Here is a 25667-nt window from a genome sequence, read left to right on the forward strand (position 1 = left end):
TCTCTCTCTCTCTCTCTCTCTCTCTCTCTCTCTCTCTCTCTCTCTCTGTCTCTCTCTCTGTATCACATGTGCACACATAATTTTTAGCTATGGGTCTCTGCCTCTGTTCTCATTCTCAGCAGGAAGGAGGAAGTCTCTCTGATGTTATTTATAGATTTTCATCTATGAATTTAATCTTTCTCCCTCCTACTCTATCTCCTATTCGCTCCATTGTTATTCTTCCAACAGGTACCTACTCTAATTAATTGCCCATTTACGATTACATATATTTTCATAGATATGCAAACAAGTAAAATATACATCTATTCCTTCCCCTCATTTTTACATAAATTTAACTACACTGTATACTTCTTAATCTTTTAGTCTTTATATTTAGAAAGCTTTGTATATCAGTATGTGATACACTGGTTTTCTTCTACTTCCAGACACAGTTTCTGTTCTTTTTATTTCAAATATATATAGTTTATATATATACATATATTATATATTATGTACATATTATGCTACACATAGTTAAGCATGTTTGTTTAAATATTTCTCTAAACATAAAGTATATAGGTTAAAGGGTATGTGTGTTTGCAATTTTGAGTGAAATTGACAAATTTCTTTCCACTGGAACTCATAGCAATTTAACTCCCACCAAGAATGTGTGAAGCTGCCTGTTTCCCATCTTCCCATACTGGCAGTATTACTTAAAATATAATGATGTGACTAGGGGAGTGTGTAGATGTGTGCTAGAATGTTTGTTTTGCATGTCCTATGCTCTGGGCTTGATCCCCCACAATGAAAAATAAAAATGGTAGTAATGCTTTATGACTATAATAAAATCAGATCATAGATATTTCTTGGGGAATAACCATAACCGTTTAAACCTTCAGACCCAAACAACTTGTCTTCTAGGGGATTTAGTCTAAGGAAACAACTACAGTGTGAAGCATGATTTAGGTATAAGGATTTTTATCATGGATTTATTTGTGGAATACAAATTTTTTAAAAGCTAAATCTCCTCAAGTTTAAATATATAAAATTTATTGACAGAGATTTTCTAATTAAATACAAAAGTGTATACAATGTACACTACAGAATTTACATTTCTGGTTTGTCCTTTGGAAAGGATGAGCAAGAATTCTTGGTTTCCATATCTTAGCAAAGTAACTTTCCCCTACTCTCATAATTTGCATTTTTAAAAACCATATGCATATTTAAAAGAATTTACAATTCTGTATAAAATGATTTTTCAAGAAATAAAACAGATGTTTAATGATTTTATGTAAAAATTCAGTAAATTAATATAATCTACTCTCCAAAAAGAGTTTATGTTCTAAGGCAATGATAAAAGGAAACAATGTCAACATTAAAACCATTGAAGTTTTCTTACTAATTAAACAAACATTTGCTGAACATTTGTTTTGTCTCTGGAAATGAACAGAATGTAAGTGTGGCTACTCTGGAATAGCAGAAGTGTAGATGACTTAACAAGGTCACCAAATATTACTGAATTTTTCTTTTTATTTCACAGTTGACATGAATTGATTTCACATTGAAGAACCAATAAAAACAATCATAAAAGACACTAGGATCTAACCCACTTTCCCCCAAGAGAACAACACATTCCTTAATAATTGTTAAGTAAAAACTAGAAACTATAATGTATTCCCTCCCTCATGATATTAACAGATGTGTCTTCAAAGATGTCAACACATTAAAAAACATCATTTGTTGAAAGAGGCTCTTGTGGATTCATAATTTCTTGCATGCTTCCATCTCCCTTATGTTAGCACTAGTGAACAAAAATCTCTCAGATAGAACATGCAATCACATCTGTTCTTGGGCAACAGTAGCCATGGAAGGTGGCAGATAGATGATGGTATGGCAAAGGTTTTGGACCTATCCAGGAGCCATAAACAAGTTTAGAAGTGAGCCTTCATCAACACTATATAGTCATTAACATGTAAGTAACATGTGTAAATAGAATCTAAATCAATAAAATCCTCTTATTTTTGTCATCACTGTCTAGAGCTTCATATTGACTTTAGTGGTAATACTAATTTACATAATATTACAGGTTTTAGCTGCTGCTTTGCTATATTAAACTCTTCCAAATACAGGCTTAAAAGCAATTAAATGTTTTAATTTCCTGGAAATTCTCTTCTTCTAATCCAAAATCTTTCATCACCTCATCACAAAGAAAAAATGTTAATCTTTTCTTTAAAAGAATCTTTAAGAATCAACTTTAAACATTCTCAATATTTCTTCCAATGAAGAATAATTTTACATTAAGAAACTTCCAAACAGGGAAGGGTTGGCCTTCAATTTATAGTTCCTTCTGTGCTATCATATATGAACCTGCAATAATAGATCACTGTTTTATAATGCATGTTGTCATAACAAGAACAAACTTAAAATTCAAATCTAGAGTCATTTACTTAAATGGATGCACATAAAAGAAATACAGCCCTAATGAAGGCTCTAGTCCCCACTTATGTAATGGGCAGTCTACAGCTTTAGGCTGCAGGTGTTTTCCAGTTTAAATTAAAAACAAAAAGGAAATACTTCATTCATAATCAGAGTGATCCCTTGCAGGCTTCTCTTCTAGCTATGATGTAATGGGTGCAGGATCTGTATGTGGTTTCTTTGTTCCAAGACAACTTTTTCACAATATCTCCACATTTTGATGTTCATCTATACAGATCCACTGAAATAAATAGTTTACATTTACATGCAGTGCTTGCCATGTGAGAAAACAAAACAAGTGTTCAAAAGAAAGCCGTGCTTTGAATTTCTGGTGTTCCAAACTGCACTGTTAGTGAGGGAAGCACTCAAATGATTTTACTTTTCTTAAAAGGGTTGAATCCATTTTACCTTACTAAAAAATAGTTGAACTCTTAATTTTCACCATCTTGAATGACAACTAATTTAATAGCCCCCTCCTTCTTATAAGAAAATGTTCAGCTACCAAGATATACCAAAGTAACGTGTTAGTCTCAGATTTAAGGAGCAGGGGCATGAAATCAAACAATACAGAATACAAAATTTGTTTTAAAATCCACAAACTGTCCACTCAGTACTAAAAGGATCGCCGACAAACTCTTTGCCTAAAGTGCAAACTCTATGGTATTAAAACCATGTACAGGTTGCAGTTAGCAGTTACTATTTTAAAGCTCCTCCTCCTGAAAATAAAACTCGAAGCTTTTAAAGCAGATATCTCACGCTGATGAGAGCAAGCTCCTTTTACAAGAATGTACAGACGAAGAACGATATTTTTCCTAACACGATTTCTCACCTTTTTAAAGGTGAACGTTAAAGGAAAGTATTAGTTTTAAATGTAATACTTGATGCTTGTTATGAATTGGAAGAAAACTCCAAGACAAAAAATATAAGAGGAAAACTGCCAAAATTTGATTGAAAAGGAAAATAAAAAATGTATTTGTTCTAGGCCTCCTCAAAATAACTTATGCAATCTGTCTATGTCATCTCTGTGGGCCTTTATACTCACTGTACAGTCTAGCAGTTATGTTTTTTAAGTAATTGGTTTTCCCCCAAAAATTGCATATTCAAATAAATGTAGAAAATCTAGAAAGTCAGAAGAGAGAGAGAGAGAGAGAGAGAGAGAGAGAGAGTGCTTGTGTGTATAAAACATGATTTTGGGTATCCTACAATATACACCTGTATATTCAGATAAATTATAGTATGTGGTAACACCCTTTGGTTTTCTCTCTCAATGTCTCTCAGCTTCAAAACAAATGGAACCAATGTGCATGTCCTGACATCTTTTTTTCTAGTTAATATACATCATGAACATTTTCCTCTATCACTAATATTCTTCAGAAAACTATTTTATATCTTCACACTATTCTAACATATGTGTATACATTTAATCATTCATGTAAGATGATACTTGGATATTTCCAATGTCTCAGTTCTATTAAGTTATACTGAGATTAACACTGTAACACCACAAATTCTAATGCAAATCTAAAATTCTCTCCTTATGATAAATTTCAAAAGTAGGAATAGACACTATAGGGCTATTAATGTGCATTGCCAAACTACCTTCAAGAAAGCCATGCATTTCACTGATTATACTCTATGTAACAGTATATCCTATCATACCCTTAGTACCCTTGCGTATTGTTTTTATACATTTTGTTAATGTAACGATTAAAATCCGAAATCTTGCTTATCAAATTACTGTCTGCAACTGTTTAAAGTGATAAGTTTGTGGAGATACAGTTGTGAAGACTTTAGCTTATATTTTATACACTTCTGTATTGTTTGACCTCTTAAGTAAGAAGCGTGCATCATTTTTGCAATTAAAAATTAAAGTGTCATTCCATTTCTATTACCTGATTAACTTAACTGAAATATTTTCATATGCCATGGCTATTATCTGATTGCTAAAATTGAAATATTTTCACATCTATTGACATCTTACAGATTCTCTATGAATTCCCTATTTGTGTCCATCTTACATTTATATCTTGATTTTGCCTTTCTATTCATTTGTAACAGTTATTTTTCTATATGGGTATTTTGCAATGTCCCTTTATCTGAGATATCTTCTCTTACCTTCCTAAAATAGTCCTGCTTCTTGGACATATGACTTATACTTTCTTATTTTTAAGCATGACCATCAAAATTTTTATTATTTGTTTGTTTGTTTGCTTGCTTCCACTCATAAAAATGCAAATTCAGTGGGAGCTGTAAGTGTCTTTTGCTCACGTTTATAGCTCCAGTGCTTTGAGTAGTGACTAGCGTGTAGTATGCATTCCACAAATATTTGAAGGGTTAATGGATTAATAAAATAGAGCATTTTAATTCATAGAAGCAAAACAGAACGGTAGTTGCTTGAGGTTGGGATTGGCAAACATAGGGAGAAATTAACCAAGAAGTACCAAGCTTTGACTATAAAAATGTTCTTGAAGTGTCTGCTATATAGAACAGTCACTATAGCTGACAATGCTGTATTGTACTCTTAACAAAATTGCCAGGAACTTGAGTGTTCTCACTATTTTTAAAGTGACAAATATATGAAATGGTGGAAATATTAATTAGATTGATTATGGAAATCATTTCACAGCATATATAGAGACCACAATACCAACTTCTGGCCCTTACATGTGTAAGATTTCCATTTACCAAATAACTCCAATAAAGCTCTAAAACAAAGTTAATAAATATATTTTATTTAATTGCTATATAAATATAAAATCTTTTCTCAACATGTGTATTTTTAAAAATATTTTTCTAATTGTCAACCAACTACATAGCACCATCTAGTAATGTCTGATCATCTAAGCTATGGGAGTAAGCACTTCCTATCCTTTCTCTCTATTTCTCCAAGATGAGTAGAAGAGTGGTAAGAAAAAACGTTTGCAAATATTTAGTGCCTGGTGAATGGATACATGCTTTCAAGACAAATTGAAAAAAATCTTAACTACTAAACAGTACTTCCACTCACTAAACTATACAAGCAAATCATCATAGCAGACCACGTTTTATCTAAAACAAGTGAATATCCTGTAAAAGTAGGGATCTTTAACCACTAAAGAGCTAAACTCATCTGGAGCAAAAGATAGTCAATAAACAGCTGACATTGTACAAAAGGAATGATATACAACTGACCTGTCTTTCAAAAGACTACTGAAAATGATTCTTTAGAGGTTTTCAGTAGAACACCACTTCCCACATTGCTATCCACTGACTTCCCTAACCCCTGAAGTAGTCACTGACTCTCTGAAATAGGTTGTCTTACTGCAAACAATGGCCCAAGTCCTGCTGAATGCAATCTACCAGCCTCCTACATGTATTGGTTTTAATAATTCTGGAATAATATCCAGTTTGAAAGAAAATCTACCTCATATTTTGGCTCTCAAGTAAACCCCAAGTGCCCCATATTGATTCTGCAAGGCTAAGTTAGCCTCCTCCTAGGGACTGAAATTAAAAATAACACCACAAAAATACATTTTTATTGAATTCTGACTCTTTGCTGATAATCTATAGCAAACAACAAAATGAGCAAAGCCAAGCTGAACTACTGATCATGTCAACAAATCCCAGGAAGAATGACAATCAGGGAGACATATTGTTAAATGCACACCACGTAGCTAAAATATTTATCTCAGCTGCAAGGTATTAAAATGAGAAAACTTCCCAAGTGGAAGCTTCAAACAATTGTATTAGAAGTTGTATAATTTAGTTAAGTTGGCTTTAGAATAGAATAAAAGCTGCTTATTTCCATACTGTTGGTTTTTGTTGGTATAAAAGGTTAGATATTTTATCAATATACAAAAAATAATGTTTTCTCAGGAATAGCTAGCTCTAAAAGAAAAGCTCGCTGGCTTTCAGCTTATGAATTTTTAGGTAGAGTGATAATCATCAACAGAATTTATAGATACAGGAATCTGCCCTTTCTGCAAAGTCCTATTTGAGCAGGCAAGAGGAGTCCATCTCTGATTCATCCTAGAACAAACAAGTACATGCTAAGTAAAAGGAGATGGGGGCACTCATTTCTGCCTTTAAGGAAAAATGGGAACTGGACTGAAAGACATACTTAAATGATGCACTCATCAATGATGATATAGAATATGCTACCTTCATTTAAATGCTACAGAGCCATGCCTACACTGTCACTGGCCATAGCTAAGCCCCTTGCCCTCAATACAACCAACAAAAGTAACATTACCATCTATAGACTCCAACCTTGGTGCAATCAGCTTTATATAGGTCTTCAAACCATTGCTGCAGAACTCCATACAATTTCCCTGAGACGAGTTAAGGGAAGAGACTGGGGATTCACCAGTCCAGTCCCTTTTCATATTAGTTCAGGTTTGGTGTAAGTTGGTATTTGTTTGGATTCTTCAAAATTCTTTTGTATCTTAGGTTCTTTTTGTTTTGGGGTTTTTTTTTTGTTTTTTGTTTTTGTTTTGTTTTTTGTTTTGGTTTTTGGTTTTTTGGTTTTTTGGGTTTTTTGAGACAGGGTTTCTGTGTAGCCCTGGCTGTCCTGGAACTCACTCTATAGACCAGGCTGGCCGTCAACTGAGAGATCCGCCTGCCTCTGCCTCCCGAGTGCTGGGATTAAAGGCGTGCGCCACCACACCCGGCTCTGTATCTTAGATTCTTAATTCCTTACTAATAACAAGTTTCCAAAAAGTAAGTTCTTTTGGTGAGGATTTGAATTTTGTTTTTACCTGTTTTACTAGAGAAACTAGTCCCTATTACAGGACTATAGATTGCTACATCATCACTGGGGATACAGTGGCTCAGGGTCAGCCACATTCTAGAAAGAACTATACTGATGGAGTTTTCCAGGCTCACAGAGTTAGGAGGGCAAAGTATTGTCAGTTTCCAATACATTTTTATCAGGTGCCTCCAACTATGAGAGTGTATAGTCACAAACCTTTGCAGTTCCAGATTTTTCTCCACTTACCACCATCTGGTCTTGAGGGTACCTGATGATCAGATCTAGATGCCAAGCAATAATTACCAACATCACATCCTTGATAGCGTGCCAGCTTCTAACAACTTTTCTCTAGCATGTCACCACACGATGCATAGTTTGTGAAAAAGCAATTTCATTTTCTTTCCACTTCGAGCATCCCCATATTGCACTGTTATTGCAATGAAGCACACCCCCCTTTTCCATTTCTGAAGAATTACCAGTAGAGGTGAAATTCAAAAGAGTGATCTAGGGGTATAAGAACACACATCCCAATAGCAAGCAAGAAAATTGATGTTTCTTCTGTAAAATTTGATATTTGTTTCAAAAAACACAGTAGCTACTTTAAATTGTTTTGGAACTTAAAAAAAAAAACAGGTAAAATCCCACTATGAAAAGGAAATATCATTATTTAATACTGATGTCAACATGTTCTCATTCCTAAGCTCTTAGGAACAAATGTGACCATCAACATACTCGGTCACTTGAAAAATCTATCCTTGAGAAAATGAAAAAGCTCTGATTGAAGACGTGATCAGTACCACAAAATTACAGTCAATGCCAGTCTTATAAGCACAGAGTGCACATGCCTTCACCTCCGTCTCTGTGGTTGGCAACACCAAGAAGGAGTCTTCCAATAAGTCATTAAGCGGTACCTGTAGCCAAATGCATCCACACTCTCCCAGGTGTCACATTTCAAATATTAATGTTATAGCACAGAGATTTTTACTTATTAAAAAAATTGCTCAAGGGTTAAACCAATCCCTCTGACTGCAGGCAGTCTCCCTATACTCACGCATCCTCATCAGAAATGGTTTTATAACAAATTACCTATGAATATTGGCAGGCTAAACCAGTCAGACTTCTTCAAATCAAACCATGGGAATTAATGAGAGAGAGGAAGGCTTTAAACAAAGATAAACTCAAAAAACGACAAAATGAACAACAGTCCTCGGGAAATAATTTCCAAAGAATTAAACACAGTCACTCTAGGATATACTTTAGCTGAGCTTCACATCTGCATGCAACAGTGATTATTTGACAGTTTCTCATTCAAAATTCTGAATTAAAAGTTATCCCAGAAAGGTCTTCCCTTGGCCTCACATTATGGCAATAGCATTGAGTTTCTCACATAGGCAACTAGCAGAGTGTAAGAGAATTATGGAGAGAGAGCTCTGATGACCTAAAAATCATATATGTGTCTCTTAGCACAGGCACACAAGCAAGCACATGCACGCACACACGTGCACACGCGTGTGCACACACACACACACAGGGTAAAGAAGGATCTAACATTTCTATTAAAATTTTCTCCCTCCCAGCTTACACAGGGATTCCATTTTGTCCAGAAGAACACAGTACAATCCGCAAAAAGGTGCCCTTCATGCTCTGGAAATCAGATTTAGGAGCAAACAATCTTAAAATGTGAGGCCGCCAAGGCCAGTTACTGGTAGTGCTGAAGGAGAGCAGCTTGCCACAGAACAACAGCCAGATGGGGCCCAGTGGGAGAAGCTGAAAACTGGCCACCCTGGCACTCAGAGGCTTAATGGAGCATCAGAAGACTATGCACATGAAGACATTGCTTAAGCATCTGACATCAAGAACCTCTGGTCTAGTCCACTAATGCCAGGCTCACGAAGCACACAGGTCTGACACCGAACTTCTTGTCTGTTTAAGTCTCAAATATGCACGAGTCTCATGGGGCTGCTCCTAACACTTGTCTGTCAGCCCGCCAGTCTCCTTTCATCTGAAAATCCATTCTTTCCCTTCCCAAATACTCAGTTTAAACAAAAATTATGAAGGAATTCTTTCATATTTCAAAGTAATTTCTAGGCTGTACTGAATGCAGGAAATCCCCATTGACCCAAGAAGCTTTTACATCCCACATCAAAAAAGGGGGGGGGGACTAACTCTAGAAGAGATACTGTCTCTTCTAGAACTAAACATTCCTGGCAGTTTTGTGCCATAGGCTTAGAAAGAGTGTAGTGGGAGGGAAAAGACAGGTCTGTATTTGGGGAAGCAGTCCATTTTTATTTCAGTGGGTTAATCCGTAGCAAATAAATATTAATATTTGTTAAATCTAAATGACATGAATATATCTGGTCTGGAATCTATATATTTTAACTTTTACACAATTGGATTTTTAATTAAGCGAAAATCAACCAGAAATTAGCCAGTGAGAATTCTAGGGTCAGTTACCTTCCAAGGGAATAAGGGATATTTACCCCAGCTTTCAATACTTATATAAACCTTACCAGGGTAATGAGCCCCACTTTGAACAAACAAAATATGTAAAATTCCAGACTTCCAAAGGAAATCATTTAAGAGTTGATGTTCATATTCTGTTAGGATCCTTTCCTTTAGAAGGAATCTACCACAGGTTTCTTTAAACACAGAGGCCACCAGGGTTAGCTAACAAAGGATCTAATTTGCAAAACAAACATTCACCTTCTATCAGCTTTTCAGGAATGCCCCTACCAACAAAGGTTTATCGGTAGGTCCTCCCAGAGAGGACTGATGGATGTTTTTCTATTCTAAAGGAGAATGCACTTGAATGCTGAAGAGCTACCTGGGGTCTACTTTGGCCACAAATATATGAATATGGGCAAATTGCTTTGGGGTGGGAGGTACTGTGCATTGAAGAGATGATCTCACGTATGCCCGTGGACTACAAACTCAGTAAAACATACTTGGTTTTACTTTTTATTTTGAGATAAGAATTCAGTTCAGTTGCTTAGGATGGTATTTAATTCACACTCTGGGCCAGAATGGCCTTAAATCTGGGACTCTTCTTCATCAGGCTCCCTGGAGCCATGATGACACAGCTGCCCACCAAGTCTAGGACATTTGCTTTGCTGTAACCACATTTTCACCACCATAGAGTCCCTTCTAAGAACTATGTCAAAAATTCTATGGTGCTTTGTGGTCACAGCCAATGTTTTAAGCAAAACACTAAATGAAAGCCAAAACAGCTTCTTTGCGGGAAGCCGGTGACCAGCCTGTTGCTCATCACTCCACTGGGAGACACAAGCAGGCATTAGTAAACTGAAAGCTGGTGACCCCACTAAGCAGCCCACACAAAAATCACTCCTCATACTCAACAGGAAATGAAACTTGAAGAGCATTTCCCTCTGCAAAAAACTGACCCTCTGGGACTTTCACTTCAAACCTCTCAATTGTTTGAAGTAAATGAAGCACACATTAAAGGCCAGCCAGTCACACATCAAGATATCCAGTCTCCTCTCAGTGGGGAGAAATGGCTGCTCCAGCACCAGCCCCCCACCTCTCAGATACAGCACTCTTAGACCAATGCCTTGATTTATCTACATCTGAGACACTCTCCAGCCAAGCTCAGTCTCCCTAAGCCACGGAAAGTAAGACTCATAAGCAGAGGTGTCAACATCTGAAAGTCCAAGCAGGTACCTGCAGGGACATAAATGAAAGACTCTAATCTCTCTCTCTCTCTCTCTCTCTCTCTCTCTCTCTCTCTCTCTCTCTCTCTCTCTCTTTCTCCCTCCCTCCCTCCTTTCTCCCTCTCCCTCTCCCTCTCTCTTCCTCTCTCTGTCCTTTTTTTTCCCCAGGAGGAAACTCCATCTTTTTTTTTTCATCTCTTTAACTCCTGGTAAGCTGTCTGCTACGTGTCAAGTTTCAACAGTTGGGCCCAGTATGTGGATTCAACAGTAGAGCAGGGCAAGTTGAGGAAAGGGGACTGCCCTTTCACTTGGTAAGTCTGACTAACAAAAGAAAAGCAGATTTGACCACAATGGTCCTGTGATAAGAGGCATTCCAAAGCCCCAGAGCTTTCTCTGGAAAATGTCCTGCCTCCAGATCCCTGAGGAGAAAAAACTCAGGATCATTAGCAAGCACTGTGGCTAAGCTCAACTTTAGTGAAGGTGTACAGGGAGAGAGATGATCTCTCAGGTAACCAGTTAATTGCCAATAAGGAATGATAATAATAAATTAGCAAATACTAATGTAAACTAACTCAGTTCTGCAGCAGTTGCGTGGAGACAACAGAGGAATAGTTTATTCTGGAACACATCTTGCTAGCTGATGCCCCCTGGGAGACGCACTACCTCAGCTAGATGTGAAACAAACGGGCAAACGGGCCCAGTAAACATACAGCAGGCAATGGGTGGCCCAAGAATACCCACTAGTAGAAGTAGAGCCCTTGAGTTTTGAAGAAAGCCAAAGGTGGTACGGGAATACATTCTTTTCTAGTACTTCATCCTGCAGCCTCAGGATTTCTTTTGACCTTTATAGATATGACTTCAATGAGTCCAAGATCCCATAATAGCAAGGAAACGTCTTTTTTTTTTAAACTAAGTTCACTGAAGGAAATGTTTATTGGTTTTAGCATTAGTGATGTAAATTTAGAATTTAGTGATCTAAAACTGCAAGTTGGCACTGGGTGGTATCCATACTGGCCAAGCAAGCAACCTTCATCATAGTTACCAGGTTTCTATCACTTTCTGGATCTGTTGTCTGTCTGATTGGCTTGTGGTTATCCATATCCAAATTTTTTCTCAAGTCATTGCAAATTCCTAACTTCTTTGCTTTAAGGAACAAAGAATGCTGAGATATTTCGTTCATTTTTTAACTTTTCTTCAAGACCTAATTGATGGTGGCTTTCTTTCTTTCTTTCTTTCTTTCTTTCTTTCTTTCTTTCTTTCTTTCTTTCCTTTATCTGCCATAACATGGCCATGAATTCAGACATTTCCTGCCACAAATACCCCTGTTCTGCAGCTTCTTCCTCTGCTACCTTACAACTTAAAAATCTGTTTCACAAACAACTGGAGTAAAACAAGCAACACACACACACACACACACACGTTTCACATCAAAGATGCTATAGTTTTCCACCAAATGGTTTCAAGTGAAAAAAGAAAAGAAAAAAGAAAACGAAAATTCAAGATTGAGGGTAAGCCAAATCAGAAAGCCCTTGCATCTCTATAGACATTATGGACATTTCCCTCATGCAGAATTGTCAGCCTCAAACCATTCAGCATCTAAAACTAAAATTTGAAAATGTCTCACAAAACATTAAATGTATTTGGACCATTCAACCATGCTGAATGTGAAAAGAGACAGACTACCCAAATCTCAATTCTTTATAGGAAAAACATGAGCTCTATTTGCTCCTTCTAATGACCAGAGCCCCTACTGAGCAATAGGGCAATACAAGAATACTAATGTACAAATGAGTAATATACTTTAGCACCCATAAGCACCCACTATTCCTGCTTCCATTTACATAATATCAGACGGAATAAAAAAATACCTGGCACATTAAGGGATTCTCAGAAAAAAATCAGAAAAATATTACCAAACTAAGAAAACCTAATATATTTCTTCTTTTCAATTTCCTTTCTTTTTTTCTTCTGTTCTCTCTGTCTCTGTGTGTATCTCTCTGTCTCTGTCTCACACACACACACACACACACACACACACACAGCTACACACACAATCTCATTTACAAATAAACTCTCTAAGCTATATAAACGAGGATGCCAAAGAATGTGAACCTCACCTTTGAAGTTAAAATATTTAAAAGGTACAAGGCATCACTAATTCTACAAAAGCCTTCTGCAAACAGTAAAGACACCTTCCACTCTACCTCCTCACATTTGTATACAAAATCTTAAAATTGCTGTGGCTGACATCCCAAGCAACAGCAGAAGACAGAAAAATATTCATTTTTCATTCTATAGGAGGCTATCTCTGCAGTACAAGAAATTCCAATTTTCTAGACCAGTGCTCCAATCCCTTTACCTAACCCCACCTAAGCACATTCAACACCACGCTTCCAGGTCCTTATACCTGACACCATTCAAAGGTAACTAGGTTTACAGACTTAAAAAAAGAAGTCACCCCCAAGAATAAGGGTAATTAGTGGTAGAGCACTTGACTAGCAAGCACATAGCTCTTGGTTTGAGCCACACCACCTAAACAAAAGCCACCTTTATTCAATTCAGCTCCAAGCCTAGATAGCTCAGCAGCAAATTTACATAAAAATGATATCAGGGTTGCCTTGGAAGGAGAAATACTAAGTAGCATGCAAAGGAACAGGTGATTAAGGCTATCTTTGTGTTGCCTCCTTAACAGTTGAATCCTTTGAATGATCTTGGCTCCCCAGCTACACTGTGAACACTCTGAAAGCAGAAGTTTCTGTCCTCTTACACGTATTTGGAATCTCCAAGCTATCTGCTACACAGCTGCGGACATTGAACATTATAAAAGTACTTAATAATTTGATTTAATACAGTGGTGATCCATTTCAAAGTGAAGTGGAGTTGGAAGGAGCAAGGGGCAAGCACAGTGGTTCTGAGTTGTACTTGTCTAATTACTATTTCAAATAAGCTTTATCACTGTTCAAATAATAAAGAGTGTGTGTCATAAAAGGTAACACAGCAGAAGAATCTAATGGTCCCAATCTGAAGAGAAAGAATGTCACACATCATATGCTTAGGAAAGGGACACCATTCAGAATTAGAATTGCATTGTCTTTTTCTTTTAAGCTTTCTGATGTCAAGGATCAAGTGTTTTATCTTTGCATCACTAACAAACAGCAGATGCAATATTTGGCATGTTCTATACATGCAATAAATGCTAGTGGGTTGAGTTAAATAACAAATAGAAATGGTTTCATGAAATAATATAAAGGATAATTTTAATGCCATAATATGACTTAAGAAAAATTTCCATAGAATCATCTACTTTCTACATCAGAGCATGTATCATTCTGTACTATAATTGCTTCATAAGTGAATTGTTTCTTGGATGGATTAGTTAATAAATGGGAAAATTATAAAGGTAGGAAATACATCAGAGCATTATTATTCTAGGAATTCCATGGCACGGAAGAGTAACATTTAACATCCCACAATGAAGACTACCTGTTTACATGTTGACCTCTTTAGACTCTGCATTCATTGTGGATTTTATTTATTTATTTTTTATTTTTATTTGTTTCTGGAGCTACAGAACATAGAGAAGTATCTTATAAGGAACACACACTCAACAAATGTCAGTTGAATAAAAGCTCAGGGGTTTCTAATAGGAAAGAAAAAGAGAAGTACTGTTTTCCCCATTTAGAACTTAATGATGGATACAGGTTAAATATCTTGGCGGATGCGTGACTATGAACTTTCTAGGATGATGGTCTGGGTAATACACATAAAACCTCAGCCTAACCTTATACACCAGATCAATGCACTTTTGTTGGACAAAGAGGATATCTGGCTTTGAATGTCAGGGAAAGCATCAAAACTAAGACCAGCTTCCTGAAATTCCGTGTTTTCCTGCCCTTAGAGAAACTCAGAAATGACACACCAAGGTATTAGGTGAACCAAGAAATCATAGTTACTGTCTCCCTTTTCTATCACATACTCAATAGATAGCATGGCTCTCTTTTCTCGGGAATTTGAATTGATTGTAAAATGATCATGAAATCTTTAGAATTCGATCCGTTTGTCCACCTCCCTGAACAATAACAAACCAGCAACGGAATACACAATGTTAGCATTTTTCAACTTCATTGTTCAAGGATTACTATAAATCAATAGTCTGGTTACAGCATTGTGTAGTTATTATCTACATAGAACCAGCCTAAATTTCTCTTTGGTCATAGAGACTGGAGAGACATACTCAAGTGAATAGTCCATTGCCAATGGTAATTCTTTAATTTTCAATTAAAACAAAATTCTACCTTTTTAGGGACAGTTGTAAATCACACACTCTTTACAATTCATAATGTTTTATTTTTCCTTGAAAAGTTCCCATAATAATTTACCCATTGTTTTAGATGAAAAAAACAGAGGATCCAACAGGTTTCCATGGTAAAAGGTGACACCTTAATTCAAAATCATGATCTATTTGAATCCACTACAAACCCTTACCTCTCCATATCCATTGCTGAACTATTAGAGGTCCACAGTATCTCTCTAAGTAGTTTATGAGGCCCTAGCAGTGATAAGGGTCATTAATAGTTAGAACTGAATTTACTTGACATAACACTAGACTTTCAATAACTCTTTGTTTATAGAGTTATGTACTCAAAATGCTGGTGCTTTGGCTGAGATGCTCAGTTAAAAAAAGAAAAGGAAAAGAAAAAAAAAACTTCATTTTCCATGCTTTTAATTCTAGTAGGAATTATTTTCAAGGAACTAAGAGATGCAATGAAACAATGTAAATGGCCCTAAGCACCTTTTGCCCTACAAAACTGATACAAACAATATGAGTTCATTTTATGTTCCCATGATTGCCTAGCTATATCAGTCTGAATCATTTCTAAAGGCAGGAAGTACTACTCAAACACTTAAGAAGTACAGAGCAAGAGGCTCTACTCCTCCCTTTCTGTGTGATCTGCTTTCTGGATCTGAGCAAGTTCCTCAGCATCTCTAAATCTTTGTTTTATCTCTCACCAGAGAGGAATCTATCAAGATAAACAATTGTCAGTTTCTAATGAGATGATACCTATACAAATACCCTGAAAAACTGTTGAAGTCCACTTGAAATCTACAGAAATAGCTTTCATAGTGACTAGAAAAAGAGCATGTCTCCCAGTTTTAACAAATTTCCAACCAAAGAGGGACTTAAGCATTTCACAGAAAATGAAACCAACTTAAGGACTTGTTTATAGCCTTCTACAAAGCCTCCTCTTCCCCCAACCTCATCACCATCACTGGCATATCACCCTATCCTCCCAGATTATTTCAATAACCAACAAACATTTGGCCATATTGTGTTTGAAAAAAAAAAAAAAAACCTCCAGGAAAACACCCAAACTGAAGGGAAACAGTTAATTCAAATGCATGGCTGCTTCATACAATATTCATGTTAGTAACAGTTTCAACCCCCTCAACTGTCAAACATTACCAGAATGGCTAAAAACCAGCAATGTGACTTTTAAAACTTTATTGCTTGTATCCTACTGACCATAGTCTCAGCAGGATAGATGGTAGAGAACAAAAGAGCCAAGTGTGAAGTGCCTTTAGGATTCAGAACCACAGAAGGAAAATGAAATGAAAAAGGGATTCATTCATTTTCAATACTGCTTGGCAAACCTAAACTGCTTTAGTCTCCAAGCTGGCAGTAGTGGCTTTTGAGCATGCGTATCTGCAACAGGTGAAGTAATCTTTTACTATGTTGGGACATTATGAAGGCACAGCAAGGCTCAAATCATTTGAGTTCAGATTCCCAACATCACTCCTTACACAAAAGCCCTCTGTGTTGAGTCACTATTCGTCCCAAAAAGGGCTACTAGCAAATGCTGAGTGTGAAAATGGACTTAGACAAGGGATGTGCCTCCAGAGTGTCCCATGGGATAGTAAGCAGCTCTAGAAGATCTGGGAAGACCCCCACCGAACCACTTAGCTGCACTCACCTCAGGCAGGGGCACACCATTGATGATCAGGTCTGGCTGCTGTGGGCCCTGGCTGTTGAAGGAGTGATGGTAGATGTGGCTGGCAGTGGTGTTGCGGGTATTCTGGTTCTCCACATTCAGGAAAGTGCTCTCAGAGCGACGACAGCCCAGGGGCAGTGTCTGCTGGTGGTAGTCGAAATAGTTGAGGGAGGAAGTAAGGGAGGAGCAACTGACAACATTCATCTTGTCTGTCTCCTCCACGTCCCGAGGTACAAGGCGGATGTCATTCTTACTAATTTTTTTCTTCTTACTTGATTTCTTTTGATGCCCATAGGAGTACTCAGCGATTCTATGTGACAGAAAAGGCAGCACGAATAGATAACACCTTCCCAGACCATGTACTGACGAATAAACATTAAGTACCCCAGAGGGTTGCACCCCATCTCTGCTCCAGCTCCTTATTCTGGCGCATTACATCATCGTGTTTCTCCCTGTGTCTTTTGCATGCGAAAACAAGCTGAGGGCCATGAAGTTTGCATATTAAACATACTAACCTCCCGCCTCCCACCAACCCTTCCCAAAGAAAATTTCATATTTCAATTTGAAATTTTTCCTTATGAGTGGCCAGTAAGCAGGGGTGAGGGTGGGGAAAGTTGAGCCTATGGGGGAGAGCATGAAAATGCTCAAATCTGATGCTACCCTGGAACCTAAAGGGAGTACTGGGTAAGGTACAAAGTAAGTGCCAATTTAACAGAAAAGGAGATGGAGGGGATTAAGAAAAACCCTTGCCAATGCCTCCAGGAATTTGCAACGTGGCAAACACCATGAATCAGCTTCCTCTGTCATTAAACTGATCACTTTTAGACTAGAGTATAGGTTCAGACCCTGTCCTCCAAGAGCACCTAACTCTGCTCACCCACACCCTCCTCCCTGCCCTAGCCCAGCTCCCTTCTACTTTCCACCCTTCCCCCTTCTCTCCTAGAGAAATCTGATAGCCAAACCCATTTGAATGAGGGGAAAATGCCTTTTTACCTCTTTCCCCTTAGGCTCACTTTCTCCTCTGCCTTTTTGTCTTGCTCCTCACTATTGGGAGAAACCGAGATGCAATGCAGACACTTGCTGTTTTGTCCTTTTATAAAACAGCCGAGGAGACAAGTGATGGTTAAACAATTACTGCAAAGGAATTTAAAGGTTAGTGCATTCAGCATCCTTCTCCATTCAGGTGTACCTACAAGCAGCTGTGCTGCAACTGGAACATAAAAAGCTCAATTTAATTAACACTGACACAGACCCAGGAACGTGCACCAAAGACACCAAGCATTAAGAGACTTGTCAAAAGAAACACATTAAAAGGTAGTCAGATTTTCAATGTCATGTATTACTTTGCACATAATGATTTCAGCTTATTGTCTGAAAATTCAATCTCTGAGTAATAATCAGCAAAACAATAAGGATAATAAATAATACAGGTTGGACTTTACAAGTGAAAGAATGTGTCTGTATTCTCTCACTTGACAAAGCTAATTTTCAAAACACAAAAAGAGGAGCCCAATACAAGCAGCAATTGCAGATTATCTCACAAGTCTCATAAATGAATGCATTTCAGAACTAGAAAACCCTGCCTAATCACATAGATGCATAGGCTTCTCCTGAACTTTGTGATTCTAAGAAGGCTGAGCAGATGGGGAGTTTGCCTATCTACCCATATCTACCAAGGCAAATTATTGCTCTGTCCCCAGGATCTACCTAGAGATAAGCAATTTATTTTGCCTCACCCTTTTACTTTCTGTCCAGTCTGCCTTGAAATGATGGCAAATTGGTGATACAGAGGCCAAGGGACAGATAAAATCCCCCAAACTTCAGGACTAGGATTACATTTCTTTTCTAATCTGTTTACTGAATCAATGGGAAGTTCTAATCATTTTGTTTACCCATGATGGGTAAGTTTGGCAATGCCCCATCCAATTATTCGGCAGAGGCATTCAATGCATGGCCCATTCTGTATTGACCAATTATTTAATTAAACTGTACTTCACTAATCGCAAGCCATCACAAGGAAGAGTGCTTTATAAAATACACATTTGGGTGAAGTTGGAGAGCACTGAGATTTGCACTTTTTTTTCTCAATTCAAATGCTCTTCCTTGTTTAATGATCTCCCTGGCAAGCTCTCAGAAAGAGTTCTTACTTTTAGTCATATATCACCAAGAAGTGGCAAAGCCTTCAATATCTTTACTTCAAGCTGATTTCTTTTTCATCCTGGTAAGGGTCTTATGCATTTACTTTATGCTGAGAAAATGGCTTAAAAAGAGTCCCCTCTGTCATTATCTCCATATAAATAAAAATTTTATTGAGCCTGCATTTTTCTCCTATAAAAATCGCCAGTGGCTGTCACAGGTTTCAAAGGTAAGAGCAATATTAATTTCCATTTCTCCCATCTGAAGTGACTTGGTACTGAAGGAAAGAAAAGTCATGGCCATTTCACTAGTAACAGGATTAAAGCATTTATGAGGCATTGCAGCTGCTCTTTTATGGCACCTGATTGATATTCATGTGTGGTTAGCATTTGTCTACTAACTTGTGTAATGCAGAGAATAGTAAAAGGGAAACAATAATTGCATGGCTGTTACATATTCAGGGAGCTCTGATTCACAGACGTGTGTATTTCAGATGGTGTCAGATACAAATCGGACCTACAGGAACATATTTTGACTGATTAACATGCAAGCACAGATGGTACGAGATACAGTATGTGTAGGTGTGTTGAAAGTACACACAAGCACACACACACCTTGGCTGGAAATAGCAGCATCATTCATTTTCAGCAAAGTAAAAAAATAAATAAAAATAACTTTTTTCAACTGTTTCGATGAGACACTGCTGGAAAAAAAATATGTGCATTATCCTAAATAGGATTCTAGAAATTCTTAGACTTATTTCTTCAATCAAATTGCAAGGAAGTCTTCAGCAAGAACCTCTAATGTGTTAATCAAGACTTTAAAAATGCTACATTACATGCTATTCAAGTTTCGACTTCTCTTCTTTTTCCTCTCCTCTTGTTTCCCCACCCCCACACACATCCTACACACACTTCAGAGAAACTGTAACACAATAGCCCATAGTGACATCCACTGGTAGGGACCAGATCTTAATGCCACAGCACAGTTCCACATTAAAGGAAAGCATAGCCAACTCCAGAAGATTGCTATTTTTACTGAAACATCTGGATGAAAAGTCTTGTTTCTCATTGGGATGTTTGGTCTTCACACACCAACCAAGCAGATATTTGAAAACATACAGATGCCTGATAGAATTTTACTTTGTATAGCCATATGTCTGGGGACTAGATACAAAACAAGCCAAGAATACACTCAAAACCACTAATGACCTGCTTCCCCTGCACACTGCTCTCTCTCTCTCTTCCTCCTCCTCTCTGTTTCCCATCATAAACTCTCAGAGCTCTCTCTCTCTGAACTATAACCCTACAGCAGGACAAGACAGCTGCCAGTACACCATCCCCTTTCAGCTCTCCTCTGCAAAACACTGGGTTCCAGGAAAGCAAGCCCTCCCAACCATGACCCCATAGAACTTTTGCTACAAATATGAAAATCTGTCTCTCTTGAGCTCTCCTTCCTCTCTCCTTCCTTCCCTCCCTCCCTCCTGCCCTCCCTCCTCTCTCACTCCTTGATTCTCCCTCCTTCCCCCTCATTTTTTTCTACCTTAACTTCACTGGAGACAGCTGTGCAAATTTTCAATGATAATTGCTTTTCTGCTCATCATCATTATGTGACAAAATCCATTCAAACAGTAAATGATTGTCTTCCAGCAAATTGTCAGATCAAAAGAATTGATCAACTTGGACTGTCACAAACTTCTCACCCTCCACAAAGAAGCATTGTGGGTATGCTGCATGCATTTAAATAGGAAACAAAAGCACTGGGGGTTTTAGACCGACCGACTGACACAAATACACATATCTTACTCACTCAAAACACAGAAGAAAAGAAAGAAAACTTGGCTCTACCTGCAATTGTAGGTCCGGATCTCTTTGTTGTCACGCTTGCATTTGATTGCCACGAAGATCATAGTGACAAAGAGAATGCCCGCAATGGAGCCCAGAGCAATAATGAAAATCAGGGATAAGTTCACAGAGCCCATTGACTCTTGGGCATCAAGAGCTGGGGACAGGTATATTAGGACAAGGGCAGAAGCAGAGAGCGATGTCTTGCCATGGTCATGGGCCACCACTATAAGCTCATAGGAAGGCTTGGAGTTCTCATTAAAGGTACGAGTGGTTCTGACTTCTCCATTGACCTGGTCTATTTCGAAGAAACCTCGGTCACCTTCTGTCATGTCATAGGTGACTCGGCCATTTTCGCCCTCATCATAATCGTCTGCCTTAACTACAGTCACCAAATAGCCTATGCCGGAGTTTCGAGGAATGTAGACCTCAGCAGTGCCATTGATCAGAGGTGGGGCAGTGATGACCGGGGTATTGTCGTTGACGTCCAGGATAATGACTCTCACCGTGGCATTGCTTTGCAGGGAGGGCAAGCCGCCATCCTTGGCCAGGACCTTGAATTCAAACGCCTTGGTCTGCTCATGGTTAAAGGAACGGAGCGCATAGATGTCACCAGAGTTGGGATTGATTGAGACATAGGTGAAGACTGGCATGTCTCGCACCTGTGATGGCACAATTTGGTAGGAGACACTGCCATTAAGACCCATGTCAGGGTCGCGGGCAGACACTGAGAGCAGATAGGCGCCAGGAGTGTTGTTCTCCTGTACAATGACTTGGTAGTAAGGCTTAGAGAAGTGTGGGTGGTTGTCATTCTCATCTGTGATTCGCACAGTGAACGACTTGGCACTCTGCAGCATAGGCACACCGCTGTCTCGAGCCTGAATAGTGAGATTGTACTGGTCATGCTGCTCTCGGTCCAGCCTCCCATCCACAAGAATAGTGGAGAAGCTCTCATACTCCTGCAGTCGAAAGGGGACATTGCCCAGCAAGCGGCACTGCACACGTCCATTGAGCCCGGAGTCGCGATCAGACACCCGAACCAGGGCAATCACATAGCCCGGGGGGGCGCTCTCGCTCACCTCCACGAGCTCGCTATTGACCGACAGGAGGTTGATAATTGGCGGGTTGTCATTAGTGTCGAGTACGCTGACTGTGACTTTGCAGTGTGCAGGGATAGAGTTGGGCCCCAGGTCTTTGGCTTGCACATCCAGTTCGTACACATGGCCCTCTTCATAGTCTAGCGCACCGGTGACGGTGACCAGGCCGCTGTGCGGGTCAATTTGGAAGAGTTCACGGGTACGGTCATTGACATAACCATAGAAGGAGTAGACCACTTGGCCGTTGGTGCCCTCATCTGGATCGCTGGCATTGAGGCGGATGACGGGTGTATTGGGAGGTGAATTTTCAGGCACGCTCACTGAGTAGGTGGACTCGCCAAACACTGGGTTGTTGTCATTCGAATCGGTCACCTTGATGCTGAGGCCAACTGTGCCCATGTGTGGTGGGTCGCCTCCGTCGAGAGCGGTAATGCGAAAGCTGTAATGTGACTGTGTCTCACGGTCCAGGCTCTTCTCCACTACCAGTTCAGCAAAGCGCGAACCGTCACCCCGCGTCTTTATTTCCAGGCCAAACAGCTCGTTGGGCGTGAGCTCGTAGGTCTGCACACCAAAGCTGCCAGAGTCCGGGTCATATGCACTGTCCAGTGGGATGCGGGTGCCGGGGCTGGCTGCCTCGGAGATCTCCAGCTCTATCTGTGCGGCCGGAAAACTGGGAGCATTGTCGTTCAGGTCTTTGATCTCCACCTTAATCACACAGATCTCCATTGAGCTGGACATGACCTCGAGCGAGATGATACACTTGGGGCTCTGGCGGCACAGCAGGTCTCGGTCAATCTTCTGCTTGGTGACCAAGAGGCCCGAGCTGGGGTTGATGTCCACCAGGTGCGGAGCCGAGTTGGACACCACGCGGAAAGCAGAAGCCTGTCGGGGGTCCAGCGCGAAGCCGGCCTCCCGCGCGTCCTTGGCCACATTAGCGATCACCGTCCCGGCGCGCTGCTCCTCTTCGACCGAGTATTTAAGGTTAATCAGGGCAGCCGCCTGCGTCCACAGTACAGCCAGCAGCAATAGCACCGGCAGCAGGAGAGACTCCATGGCTGCGCGGGGCTCTGCCTTGCCTCGCCTCTCCACACCCCTCCGAGACCGACGCCGCCGGCGCTCCAGCTTCCCGCCGGCTCGGGCCGCCTGTTGCGCGCGCCCCGTGGCCCCGGAGGCCGCGGGAGGAGTCCCGCCCAGGGCGGCCCGGAGGCGCGCGGGAGGAACCCGCGCAGGCTCCAATGCTGAGGTTGCAGTGGTCTCAGCAGAGACTGTCTGGGGGGCCGGGGGCTCCGGGGTGCCCAGGGAGCGCCGCGCAGCCCCGAGCCCCCTCCCTCCAGCCCGGCTACTCAGTTTTCCCCTTTCAAAGTTAGCCAGGCGGGACTGGCCGCAGCGGCTCAGGGCTGCGGTTCGAGCCGCGCTCGCACGCCCCAGACGGCCACAAGCAGCAGAGTCGGTAGTGGACTCGGGGCGCGGACGTGGAAGGCTGTGGGGGCGCAGCCTCTCAGGCACTGCCCGACCCGCCGCAGCGCACCGGCACTGGGGCAGGCGAGCGCGCAGTCTGTGCACCTGGCATGCGCAAGGACCTCCCCCCAGCGCGCCCAGCTCACTGCGGAGGGAGCTCCCGCCTGGTACGCACCCTCCGGGATCCGGGGGGGCCCCTCTGGCCTCTTCAAGGCCTGTTGGAGGGAAAGGGGGGATCGCAGGCAGAAGTCTGAGTTCCTGGCAAGATCCGTGGGCTCCCAGGGATTTGGCAGAGCTGGAGGGCTGTCCCGGGGCGGGCAGAGGAAGGGGGAGGGGAGAGATGCGAGAGCACTCTCCCGGGCGCTGAGGTTGGTGTCCGAGGGCGTGGGGTGGGGGGTGCGTCTGCCCAGGATCCGAGGTGGGCGCAGGGTTCCTCCCACAGAGCAGTTGCGGGTCTGCGGGCGTTTATATCTCGGAAATCAAAGTTGCCAACGCAGCCCAGGCCTCCGCCTTAAGTTTCTAAAAACGGGAAGATGGCAATTTGTCCAAGAAATCAAAGTCCTGCTCTTTCCAATTGCCCCGGGGAAGGGGGAGGGGACACGGGGAATGGGAAGGTGAAGAAAGGAAGCTACTACAGTACCGGCCAGAAGAGGCGGGGCTGCAGTCGCGGGCACCCGGGGCTTCTTTGCCTTCCTGGGTTTGGGCTGGGATGTAGCTTCAAGGACCGCAGCAGCCGCCGCTGCCGCCGCCGCCGCCGCCGCCGCCGCCGCCAAAGAAAGCCCTCCTTAGTTCAGCCGCATGTCGTTGGGGTCCGCCTGGGCAGCTGCCAGGGTCGAGGGCTTCTGTCGGCTCCAAAGTTTACTTGCGGGAGCTTCTGGATCCCATCCTCCAGGAGAAGCGCTATCAGCCCTGCTTAGGGCTTCCTCCCTCCCCGGCGCTCGCGCGCTGGGGAGGTCTGTTCGTGGATGTTCGAAAGAGAGGAAGAGTGAGTGTGTGGATGGGAAATGCGAATGTGGAGTATGAGAGAGAGAGGGAGAGCAGGAAGGAATGGGTTTGGGGTGGGAGGTTTCGGGTCTCAGATGAATCGGCTCAGCTGGAAAGCCAGGGAGGACACTGCGCCGCAGCCCGCGAGGGGCTAGGGAAGTGAATGCCAGTGCCCTCTGGGCAAGCCGGGCATGGTGAGCGGTAGCTGGTGCTGCCGTCTGCACCCGCTCGCCCGTCTCCCCTCTCAGCCAGCCGCTGCCGCTACTGCTGCTGTTGCTGCTCCTCCTCCCGATGCCGCAAACTACTGGCCACAGAGTCTGGAGAGAGCCGGAGAGAGCCCGAGCTGCCGAGCCCGGCTACGCCAGGCACTAGCCAATCAGCGCGCAGCCAAGAGGCTCCGGTCTTGGGGCGGGACCAAGGCGCGAGGTGGGGGGGGGGGCGGGGGAGGCGGGGCCAAGAGGAAACTTACACACTGGCCCAACTGAGTAGAGTACCCTGAACTGCAGAGCCCCTGCGGGAGTGGGAGTAAGGGGGGTGGGTACCTGACTGGCCTGGGACAAGCAAAGTAGGAAAGGAGAAGTGGGCCAGATTTGAGGTGTGCTGCCACTGAAGCTCAGTCCACCTCGGAACAGAGCCCTTCTTGCTTCTCTTGTCTGCAGAGATTACAGAAAAAGATGAGGGTTTGATTTTTCTTTTCTTGCTGTTTCTCTCTCTCAGGTATCTTCATATTTTAAATGCAATATTCTCTCTCTCTTTATCTCTCCTTTGTCTTACTCTTCAGCATTTCTGTATCTGTTTTCTCTTATTCTCTGGTAGTGGAAGGAAGAGGAGTAAGCGCCCCTGCTATGGTCATTCATCAAGTTCTTGGCCTGTGTATCTTCACTTTTGCCAAGACCAAGGCCGCCACCCACCCAAACCATTATCCTTATCCTTCCTCATTGGGAAGATGATACACTCCTGGGAACACCCCAGCTCCCGCGCGCGCGCGCGCGCGTGCACACACACATACACAGAGAAAGAGAGAGAGGAAGAGAGAGAGAGAAGGGGAGAGAGAGAGAGAGAGAGAGAGAGAGAGAGAGAGAGAGAGAGAGAAGCAGCAGCGACAATTAGTCACACACAGAGGAAGCTAAAACAAATATTTAGTATTTCATTTGTGTGTGTGTGTGTGTGTGTGTGTGTGTGTACCATATTTGTGCAGGTGTCTGGGGGTTGTGAAAGGAGAGGAGAGTGGATCCTTTGGAGCTGAGTTATATGTGGTTGTGATATGCATGTTAGCAATCTCAAGTACCTGCTACAAGAACAGCAGA

General features: G+C 41.5%; 1 protein-coding gene across 5 annotated transcripts in view; it reads right to left on the minus strand.

Annotated features, from left to right (window-relative positions):
- The window catches only part of Pcdh19 (protocadherin 19), a 105278-nt gene extending 80606 nt beyond the window's left edge, over positions 1–24672 (minus strand). Inside the window, exons 1-3 of one of the 5 annotated variants that reach the window (XM_021153647.1) lie at positions 20825–24672; positions 17835–17975; positions 16824–17151 (exon numbers count right to left, since the gene is read on the minus strand). In XM_021153647.1, coding sequence (XP_021009306.1) covers positions 16824–17151; positions 17835–17975; positions 20825–22971 — 2616 coding nt within the window. In that variant the 5' untranslated portion in view covers positions 22972–24672. The remainder of the gene's footprint in view (positions 1–16823; positions 17152–17834; positions 17976–20824) is intronic. The other 4 variants (XM_029473482.1, XM_021153649.1, XM_021153648.2 and 1 more) reach the window with 4 other exon arrangements.
- Positions 24673–25667: the final 995 nt, after the last annotated feature.

The sequence above is a fragment of the Mus caroli genome, chromosome X, assembly GCF_900094665.2.
Source record: "Mus caroli chromosome X, CAROLI_EIJ_v1.1, whole genome shotgun sequence".
NCBI classification, from domain to species: domain Eukaryota; kingdom Metazoa; phylum Chordata; class Mammalia; order Rodentia; family Muridae; genus Mus; species Mus caroli.